Genomic DNA, 11,348 nt, shown 5'->3' with positions numbered 1-11,348 from the left:
TGAGAAACGTGTGTTTGCTGCGTCGCGTGTAACGTTAGTTTAAAGGAGGCTCTCACACACACACACACACACACACTCAAAAAGACGTGAAAAAAATAAAATAATCGCACACTTTTGCGGTTATGCAATCGCACGTGCTGACATCGCGATTGCGATTGCGATTCGATTAATCGTGCAGCACTAGAAGAAACACTTGAGTTGCTCAGTTTGTGGTCAAATATTTGGTAAGAAAGCACACATGATAGTGCACACAGGTGATAAACAATTTCTTTGCTCAATCTGTGGTAAAGGGTTTGGTCAAAAAGAACACTTGAAGTCACACATGATAGCCCGCACAGGTGAGAAATCATTTATTTGCTCAGTCTGTGGTAAATGTTTTGGTAATAAAGTAAGCTTGAAGAAACACGACCGGCCGCACAGGTGGGAAACAATTTATTTGCAAATAATTTATTTGCTCAGTCTGTGGTGAAGGTTTTGGTTATAAACTACAGTTGAAGAGACACATGATAGACCACTCAGGTGAAAAATCTAATTGTTCAGTCTGTGGTAAATGGTTTGGTGAAAAAGTTAGCTTGAAGAGACACATGTTGATAGTCCACACAGGTGAGAAACAATTTAATTGCTCAGTCTGTGGTAAAGGTTTTGGTCGACAAACAAGCTTGAAAACGCACATGATACTCCACACAGTAAAGACACAATTTAATTGCTCAGTCTGTGGTAAAGGTTTTTGTCGTAAAGGACACTTGAAGAGACACGAGAAAGTCCACACAAGAGAGTAAACATTTCATTGCTATCTGTGGTGGAGGGGTGATTTGAGTCTTTATGCATGCAGGGTTCCTACACATTTTCCATGTCAAAATTCCATACTTTTCCAGACTCAAATTTCCAGATTCCAAATTTCCTTTGCAATCGTATCTACCATCTCATTTCCTCTCTGACACCAACATGTGCTGGCCTGGAACCCATACAAATATAGCTGTAAGACCCATCTTACCAATTCTGTATAATGTTTGTTGCACTTCGATCAAAATATCTTGGTCTGCTGTTTGAATGGCTGTACTGTAAACTGGTTAGTGATACATCTTTGATGCATCTGTATAGATCTGGATGTAACTAGTAATTATCGCCTGTAGCCTACTGTATGTGAATTACAAATAAACTCCCTATAACCTTATTCTTCTTTTCCAATATTGTAAAATCTACTGTGGCATCCGGAAGTATCCAAGGTGATATTATTGCCGGCACTAATGTTGGACTAATGTTTAACTGAGCTACCTCAAGTTCTATTGCCTTCTGATTCTATTTCACATCCCACCCAAATCAGCCTTTTTGTGTCTAAAAGGCAGGAAGTAAAGCAGGTGCAGAATATCAGGTTAGACAGGCTACCAGTCTATTGGTCCTCTCACCGACCTAACGTTAGCCCAAGCTTGCTGTAATAGGCCAGATCATGCATAATTATTCGTAGTAGTCTGATATAACATAGCCTTGTGTAATTTGGCAATATTCTCGAGGTTTGAAATTAAATTAAAAAATTCTCCCTGATTTGCAAATAAATTACGAATATGGAACGAATTTAGACGCGTTTTTACAGCCTTCAGTCTCCTGTCTGCAGGTCTGCAGCTTTTCAACAGCAACTGAGGTCATCCCAGTCTTATGGCATCCCTGTCAGTAGATGGCGTGCTAACAGTCTGCGAAATATCTGGCAACACACAGCGCAGCTCTTTATTTGAATTTCGTTGTTGCCATGGTCACAAGAAGCGTCTCTCGCCCCTGCTCCCTGTTTTCGCCTAGCCCATGCTCTCGCCACTTGCTGTCTGGAAACTAAGCGGGTCAGTTGGTCAGTTTTAATTTAATATGTATATTTTTTGCTTTAAAGGGTGGGCACAGGCTAGTCTATGGTCGAAAAACATATAACTTGATGGTCATTCACAATTTTCAAAATATTGTGTTGAGACCAAAATTTTGATTTGAGAGTAATAATGCTGTCGTGGCGTCAAGTGAGATTACCTGCAATGATCCAGGCAGCTATAATCCCTTTACCTCGCCAGTCGCCATGCTGCTGAATGAATGCATTTCAAGGTATGAGCGATCATTATAGGACGAATCAGCGCTGCGTGACGTCACTTGTCACCCAGAAATGCGGAACCCCGCGGTAGTTAATAGTATGAGTTGTGCCAAACAAACGTTAATATCTCGAAAACTATAGGCTACATGACATCGCATATATTTTGACATTCTGAGTGAGAGCAGAAGTAACTCAAAAGTTTGATGTATAATATATGCATGTCGTGTTAAAGTTGTAAAATGTGAACAGAGTAGCCGGCTAGAGTCAGACACACAAGCCTCGTGCCACTTGGGCTCCATGGGTTCCATTGCCGTTGCCACCCAGTGATGCTTTACCAAAATGATGCTCGGCTGATCCCTTGTATTAAACTGAACATATAAATGTTGCCCCAAACCTTTTAACGAGGCAATCGTTTTTTTTGTCTACTATATATTTTATTAAATTTTTTGCCATGGGGGAAATCCGGTCGACTTCACCGGTGCTTCACTTGGATCTGAACAACTTTGACAAAACAGAAGCGGAGGAGAGCCAGTATGTTTTAACGAGCCCCCGCTCACTGGAGTCCTGCGCTCGGCTGGGCGTCAGACCTGTTGAACTCCTCATTACATCCCTCAAAGAATTCCTCTCCGAGCGCCATGACATGCCGTTTGAGGCGGTGACAGTTATGCACCAGTCCTACGAAAAGGAGCGTAGAAGGCTTTTGAAAATGTGTCGAGAGGAGAGAGAAAGGATTATCAAGGCGGCCGGAGGCATGGGGGGGCCAGGCAGTAAGAAACTCTCAGCACTCGACACGGTGCTTGAACTCGCCGCCAGTCCCATCTCCGACTCTAAACTGAAGGAAGACCATGCTGCTGTCCATGAGACAACAACAGGGTCCATCGATCAGCGCTCACTCAGAGGAAAATCTGTGAGCACGTCCTCCTGTTCTGCTGCTGGAAACAGGGAGCCAGACAGGAGCACGGCGTGCAGCTTCACCCTTGGCCTTGGAGACCTTGCACACTCCCCGGCTACTGAGATGCAGCTGCAGAGGCTCACAAAGAGCATCGGGAAGGAGATGAGCGCCACAGTGTCGGAGAGAGACCGCAAGATAGCAGCGCTCATGTTGGTGAGGCACCAAGAGGAGCAGGCCCGTCTGGAGCTCAGTGAGCAGGGGGAGCAGGAGAGAGAGGCAGCCCGCCGGCGGGAGGAGGCCCAGCGGGCTCAGATGGAGGAGAGGAGGGCGAGGGAGCTGAAGCAGAGCACGAGGCGCTGGCAGGAGGTGCTGCAGACCCGCAGGAGGCTGAGGGAGCATCAGGAGAGAGAGCTGGTAGGACTCCGCCAGCAGGAGGTGCTGTTGCAAGAAGACCGCTGGAGGAGGCTGATAGAGGAGCAGGAGGCGCAGCGCAGAGGGAAGACAGAGGCGGCGCGCAGAGAGGCAGAGGTGCGCAAACGCTGCCAGGAGAGGCTGCTCAGATACAAGGAGGAGCTGGAGAAGAGGGAGGCGGAGAGGGAGAGCCGGGTGGCACTGGAGAAGAAGCAGAAGGCCAGGAGGAGCAAAGAGTCCCAAGAGAGGAGAGAGAGGATGAGGTTGGAGCAGGGGAACCAGAGGGAGCTGCTGAGACACCACCTCCTCAGGCAGCAGGTGGAGTGGCAGGCGGAAGAGGAGGAAGCGCTGGTGAGGAGCAGCGTGGAGCAGAAACTGCAGCGCTCCTGGGAGAAGCGAGGCCGGGCGGCGGAGGCGCGGCTGAAGGAGGCACGGGAGCAGGCGGCCCGGGCGGAGGAGCAGGTCCACAGGGCGCGGCTGAGGGCGGAGCAGCAGAGGTACCAGGAGCTCACGCACAAGCAGCTCCTGGTGCAGCAGAGCCAGCGGCGCACGGAGAGGGCTGCCCGGCACGCCTCGGCCCAGCGCGGCGTCAGAGCGCAGCGAGCGCGGCAGCACAACCGGGACAGGCAGCTGTGCCACCAGACGCAGAGGGAGCGGGTGCAGAGAGAGGTGGAGGCTCAGAGAGCGGCCAGGGAAGGCGACGTCGTGACGAAGGAGCGCAGGAGGGAGAGGCTGCAGAGACAGAGAGAGCAGATACAGGAGGAGGCGCACCGGGCGGCCCGCGCCTCCTTCCACATGAGGGAGAGGGTGAGGCAGTACACACACCGTCGCACCTTTGACCAGATGGCTACGGAGGCGGATCTCATTGCCTCCATGGGCCGCATTCAACTCTGAGACAAACAAACTAGAAGAAGACCTCCGCCAAGGCCAATAGCCCAGTCTGCTATGATATGCGAAAATGGTATGGGTTCTTCCTTTGCGCATGCTACATGAAGTTTGCATGCCAAGAAGTTTAATGAAAATCTTCCCAATAGTTTTTCCATAATCCTGCTAACAGACAAACTGCACCGAAAACAACCTCCTTGGCAGATATATGTAACAATGTGCCGACTTCAGGAGGACTCTCTCCATATTACTTGCTATAGGAATGATCAGTGGTTTCCTTCTGTTTCCTGCTATTCACAGTATTCCCCATGATGCCACATATACTTCCTACCATGCTTTACCATAAACACAGCTCATTGGCTGTTTGCCATGTGATTATAGTCACCTGTTAATCTATGTATGACAATCACCTGTTATTTTTTTCTTACCACCGTGTGGTGATGGAACAGAATACCCTGAATACTGAGTTGGTCTCAGTATCTTATCACCATGCCTCACTTTTTCAAACCAGAGCAAAATTAAGCAGGATGGAGTTGTCATACATACTAAATAAACTATCAAATGGGAACAGAGCAAAAAATAGTACAAGTAGAGTGAAATCTTTTATTCTTAGACATAATACACTATTCTGGCACCTGATTAATGTGTCATAAAATGTGATGAATTTAGCCATGAGTGTTGTGCTATTGAGAATTAGTGATATGCCTCAGACAATTATGGAAGGATGTATAGCACAGATATTTTTTATTACTCAAATTGTCAGTGTTTTGTAAAGGTTAACAAATTGCAATACATTTTTAGACTTTATAACTTATATTATATTTATAACTTTTGAATATCTGTAGTTTTATTACATCTTTATTGATAAATTATACTTTTACATCAATGTCTGTATTCCGTTTCCATACCTGTATTTAACTGTCATTGTTCTACTCAAATCCAATGGCACTGGAAGGTATTCCATAAAATCTGAATCAACATGAGAGACTGTTTATCTCTACTTCATAAATGATATCATGTGGGGAAAAACCAAAAGAACAAAACAGCAAGTGGTCTTATCAGCCATTACATCAAATGATATATCATAAAGTGGTGTGTTTTTTTTTACATTACATCCAAAACATGGTACACAAATGGACCGCAAGAGAAAAAGTAGGAGTCATTAAAAATCAGATACCGATTCGATTCATGAGGTGCTATGTGCCTAAATTCAATGAGGCATCTATGATTTGAGGTGCTGACTTGATAACGCCATAACCTGTATCGTAACTCATCCACCTTTTTCCTTTAGACTGTTCACACGAGTAAATGTGACATGCAACTTTATTATCTGTGTTTACTCCACACAAAAAACAAACAAACAAAAGAAAACGCTGCAACAGATCTGTGTACTCATAGATTTGTGCTTCATGTAGTGCAGACTGATGGTCGCCATTCTTTATATTGTGATCGGACTGCATAATGGACCTGATTATACAAAGAACCTAAAAAAAAATAAAGTAAAACAATTCCACTGTAAATCTATCCAGTTATTTAGATGGGATTTCACTGACTGAAAGTCCCCGGCCATCAGTTTTTCAGTGCCTTTATTAGACATGATAAAAGGTCATCAAGCAAACTCATTGAATTCGATTTTGGCAATAAATGAAGCCCTTTTGTCAGTGGTGGGGTGTAGCAACTCAATCCACTGAGGACAACAATACGTCTCAATCCACTGAGGACAACAATACGTCTCAATCCACTGAGGACAACAATACGTCAATCCACTGAGGACAACAATACGTTAGCTATCAGATTCTTCAACCTATTCAGAAAGCTCTTTCTTAACGTTATCACAACAGTCAATGAAAGTGGACCCCCAAGTCAATAGGCTTTTAACAGGCACATTTCTCCTGGCATTAAATCAAGCACACACACGCACGCACGCACCATACACGCACGCACGCACACACACACACACACACACACACACACACACACACACACACACACACACACACACACCTACCTTTCTAATTCATCCAGTGTGTTCATACAGTATACTGTGGTCATATTGTGTCTGTCTGCCCAGTGACCTGCATCGCTCTAGCATACCGTATCTTCAGTCATTAAGCCCTAGGGCCAGCAGCACAGGGAGCCCAGCCCCCAGGACCAAAGTGATGCTCTCCAGGACCCCCAGATGCCCGCGCTGGTGGGCCCCACCACTCCCGGTGTGGTGGAGAGGAGGCGAGTGCTGCCCCCTGCGGCTGACCTCGGGCAGCACATGCACGGTGGCCACATAGAGGAAAGTCCCGGCGGAGAAGAGCATCCCCACACCCGTCACACGCAGCTGCTTCTGGGAGGAACTGCCGGACTGCAGAGAGAAGACGAGCACTCACACATCACATAACACCAGTGTTGGGCAAGTTAGTTTCAAAATGTAATATACTACATATTACTTTCATTTGAAAGTAATGTTACTTTACAATATTACTGTCTGTGTAGAGTAACTGGTTACTTATTACACTACTTTTGCATTACTTTCACCAAAATAACAGTAGCATACATTTTTTTTCAACCATCTTGAAGTCAGTGTAAACCGTCAAAAATTCTAAAAGTTATCCTTTTCCTTTGTTATTGTCATCTCTAGTGGTTATTGGGTTATTTGCATCAAAACACAGAATTTGATTAGGAAATGATTGTATCTTTATTTAAATATGAAAAAAATATATATAAAAAAGAAAAGTAGCTCAATTTGTAACTTGTGTTACTTGACAAAGTAACTGGTATAATATTACTTAAATCCTATTGGTAATAAGTTATATTACTGAGTTACTGCTAATAGTAATATATTACATGTAACATGTTACTCTCAGCGATGTAATGGCTGTTTCTTTTTCAATTCTGCTATCACAAGCTGATTGGTTTGTGCTGCTCACCGCATGCAATATGAAGTACGTGGTCATGGCGAGTATAGGCGCTGCAGCCGAGAAGGCCAGTAAATGTCCCTGTATGTGCTTCTTCTCTACGCCTGCATGCAGCAGAAAGGAGACCAAACCAAAAGCGGCAGGAGCCTATAGGAGATAAGACAGTGGGAGATGGTTTGTTTATTTAGTTTAGTTATTGGTACGATTTCACTGTGATGTTCTCTGAGGGGACTTTCACCTTGTGCAGAATCACAGCAAAAAACACTATGACTTGAACTGTCACTGCAGGAGTGGCCATCGCTGCACCCAGAGCAAATCCGTCAGCTATAGAAGCAGAACAAAATATATCTCATTACCGGTCACGGCGATCTATACTTTTACACAAATAATGTCTCTGTTGTTCCTACATGAAATCATGCTTGAGGCTATGCCATACACTCAGACAGCTAGGTCATTTGAGAGCAGTGTGAAGCAATCACATGGTGAATCACATGACACTCAGAACAAACTCCAGTGTTATGTAGGGAACCGTCCAAAGCTTATTGCTGAGAGAAAATTTTACAACTTCCCGGAATTGTCTTGACTTAATGTCCCTTGATCAAACACAAACTATATTATATTCTGTGAGAATGCAAGTGTGACATATAATACCTGCAGCATGAATTATCAGCCCCAAAGAAGCTGTGATGCTGGTGGTGCGCAAACCAGCCTGCGAGTCTGGAACGAGACATTGAGACAAACCAGTCTGCGGGTCTGGAACGAGACATTGCGGTGATATGACAACAAGACAAGACACTGGCGGAGCAGACGCTCGGCAAAATGAGGCAGACAGACATGGAGAGTTCTGATGAACAACTTGCCGTGCGCGGAACAGTAGCTCGCCATCTGGTCCACCACAAACATGAAGGTGAATCCGACGACTAAGGCCAAGCCGATGAAGAAGCGAGGCGGAGGGCCCGTGTCTGAGGGGGTCGTCTCCTCCACTTGAATGCTGTTCAGACCGAGCGGTGCACTGGCATTTGGACCGGGTGGTGCACTGGCATTTGGACTGGGTGGTGCAGGAACATTTGGGCTGGGCGGTGCAGCAGCGCAGGACGGGACTGCGGAGAGAAGACAGGGGAAAGCAGGATGGACCTACTTCTGAACAGATCTACATCAAGACCTTCTGAACAGATCTACATCAAGACCTACTTCTGAACAGATCTACATCAATGACAATGCTGCTTAGGAGCATAGATGCGCAAGCCGCTTTCAAAGCTCCTTCCATCCTGATGTGCTCTCTCAAAGAGTGGGCACAGGCATACATTTGTTCAGAATGGCATCAACACATTTACACATCTCGCTTGAGAAATTATGAACACTTGGCTGGACAATTAAGCTCCGACTCGACACCCAGGGCAGCAGCTTAGAGAGGGAACATGCAGGTGGATGGACCACCAGGATGACAAGTGGTTATACTTCATCCACGTCTTCTCCTCCTCACCTCTCCAGGACTGCTCCAGTAAGTCCACTCCCTCTGGGATGATGATGGCCAGCGCTGTCCCACACAGGAGTCCCGCCCCCAGGATGGTGACGAAACGCAGTCTTTTCTGGGAGTCAAACACACACAAGATTACTGTGTTTCTCTTACAGATTATACCTCTCATTTATCACTCCAGACACAGCAGCAGTTGGAGTGATGTCCAAATGTTCCATGCTCAGTTTTGTTCATGTTTTGTTTGTTTTCACGCACAAAGATAAACACACATTAAGTAAATACAAAATTATGTGTGAGGGTGTGGTAGATAATATAGGCTTAGCAATATGAAACCACACCTGGAAGACATACAAAATGTAAAATACAAGCACACACAAATCATCAACACATTCCAAACATCAGAATTAAAATATAAACTGCAGCACAAAAGGCTAAGTGAACCATAGAGTTCAAAAGAACAAATCTGAGAAGCAGGAGGAGGCATGTTGCCATGTTAACTGTAGGAATAACAGTTTCAAATAGTGATCATTATTGTTCCAAATGAAATGTTTTTTGACAGCAGGGCAATTCCAAGACTCTTTTTGTACATAGACAAAGACACAATTTGAATCCATTAAATGTACATTTTCATTCCACACAAGAATTCCAAGGTATTTGATAGAAAACGGACCACGTGATGAAAGGAAGATGAAGATTCTTAGCATGTCTAGTTGGATAGTTGTGAATTTTTGAATAATTTACATAATCAAACTGAAAGGTAAACCTGCAATCTTATATCTCACTATAAAACCAAATGTACAGATTTGAAAAATGTTTGTCAACTATAGACAACAATTGCAATTAAAAAAGAGGCGCAATTAATATCAGCTTTGGAAAAAGTTGCTAATCTAATCAACTGTTTCTGCAGCAGCAGCAATATTTAGTAGAGTTGGGAAAAGTACTTGCCATACAATATTATTGTAAAAATTAAACTATAGCCTAGGCTATTATGTGTATTGTGTAGTGTACAAAACCTTTCATTTTTCTCAGAATCTCAAGAGATTTGGTGACCCTTTTGCAGACAAAACCAACCTGTTATCTCCAAGACATCATGTGAGCAAGTCCTCATGTAGAACAGTGGCTCTCAAACTTTTTTCACTTCAATGACCCCTAAACTGACACAAATTAGACCAGGGACCCCTTGCCAGGGCCCCCATCTGATACGATTTTTTGCCTTTGTTTTATTACAGAAAGTGTATGAAACCCATGACCAAAATAGTCATAGATTCTGTCATTGTGATAGGTATGGATGAAATGATAGTGAAAATAATTGATTGGCCTTTTTGCTGGGGACACACCCTGGAACCCCCTCCAGGACCCTGGGGGTCCCCACAGTCAGAACCACTGGTCGACAATATTAATCAGTGCAAAGCGGTGTGCGATTAAAGAAAATATTGTTGCTTTTTCCTGCTAGCCATGTTTAGACTCAGCAAGGCAGGGCAACAGAAACACTTACCTCAGACAGTGAGAACAACAGTGGAATGAAGCCCAATATAAAACATCCTACAAACATCGCAACCGATATACAAGTAACAGCTATTCCCCCGTCCATGACCATGAAGTTTTTCTTTTTCTGAATTTCACGTTTCATTTCAGTCCGCCGACCTCCGACGTGCCCTGTGCCGGGTAGGCTATATCCTGCTCTGCTCTGATCCAGAAAGGAAAGACAGTCGGTCCCGGGCCGTGCACATGGATTGGTACCGCTGTCTGTGGATTGTGGAGAGTAGGCAAGGCAGCATTCTGCCTTTCCACGTCGCACCTCGGGGTGTCTCCCTCTCTTTACAACAACCTCCCAAGCAACACCCAGTGGTGACAAGGAGAACTGCATGGAGTAGGACCCAACCCGGGCCCTCGCCCGCCCTGCAGCTCGCCGGGCTGGCCCTGTCTGCAACTCGCATTACGCAGCTTGGCTGCTGCACACATCTTCTTCTTCTTCTGTGGTGTTTTATGGCAGTTGCCATCCTTTATGTTGCATTACCGCCTCCTTCTGGATTAATCCATCCCCCGTTTCCCTACATCTCCGCATAATGATCCTCAGTGATGTCACTCAAGATGATTTATGACATCAATGATGATGTCACAATGCCTATGGCATCATCAGTGCCTAAGACAATCAGTGTCATAAGATGATTTTGCTCTTCTAACATCACTATGACATCATCAGTGCCTATGATGTCAGCATTTTTGGTAAACAAACCGCGTCACTGGGTGGAAACGGCAATGAGACCCTATGGAGCCTGAGCTTCTCTAGCCGGCTGTGCTGTTTACATTTAAAAATCTGCGACAGGTCACACAATTTTAACACAACATGCATTTTGTCCCTTTCAGAACCGTGTCCGCATATGACATCATCTGCTGGACCTGTCGGGCAGATGATGTCATATGCGGACACAGTTCTGGGCAAGACATGCATAATATTATACATCAAACTCTTGAGCTACATGGCATGGTTTTGTCCCAGCACTGCGTATACCTCTATGGTATTTAAGCTGAGGTCCGGGGGACCTGAGGTCAGGAGATTCTGACAAGAAGTTTCACTGGCCCCGATTACAAATACGCTGTTGTTCTGTACCAAGCCAACCACAATCTCAGAAAAATATATAAAATAGAGGTCTGTGAGCTAAACTGTATCTATTGGAGGGACTGAACAGAAATATAGACACTGCCAGCAAA

General features: G+C 45.0%; 2 protein-coding genes across 2 annotated transcripts; one reads left to right on the top strand and one right to left on the bottom strand.

Annotated features, from left to right (window-relative positions):
* Positions 1–2,516: 2,516 nt before the first annotated feature.
* Positions 2,517–4,262, top strand: LOC310796237 (coiled-coil domain-containing protein 177; the record flags this gene model as incomplete). The annotated part of the gene is made up of 1 exon (XM_083658385.1): positions 2,517–4,262. The coding sequence occupies one exon, from the start codon at positions 2,517–2,519 to the stop codon at positions 4,260–4,262; it is 1,746 nt and encodes a 581-aa protein (XP_083514511.1).
* A 2,092-nt stretch (positions 4,263–6,354) lies between these two features.
* On the bottom strand, positions 6,355–10,227 carry LOC310796151 (zinc transporter ZIP9; the record flags this gene model as incomplete). Its single annotated transcript, XM_083658296.1, has 7 exons — positions 6,355–6,606; positions 7,172–7,306; positions 7,398–7,483; positions 7,811–7,912; positions 8,020–8,259; positions 8,643–8,748; positions 10,132–10,227. The coding sequence occupies 7 exons, from the start codon at positions 10,225–10,227 to the stop codon at positions 6,355–6,357; spliced, it is 1,017 nt and encodes a 338-aa protein (XP_083514422.1).
* Positions 10,228–11,348: the final 1,121 nt, after the last annotated feature.

Source organism: Poromitra crassiceps (genome assembly GCF_964638095.1).
Source record: "Poromitra crassiceps genome assembly, chromosome: 22".
NCBI lineage: Eukaryota > Metazoa > Chordata > Actinopteri > Beryciformes > Melamphaidae > Poromitra > Poromitra crassiceps.
This window is presented reverse-complemented; position numbering and strand designations above follow the sequence as displayed.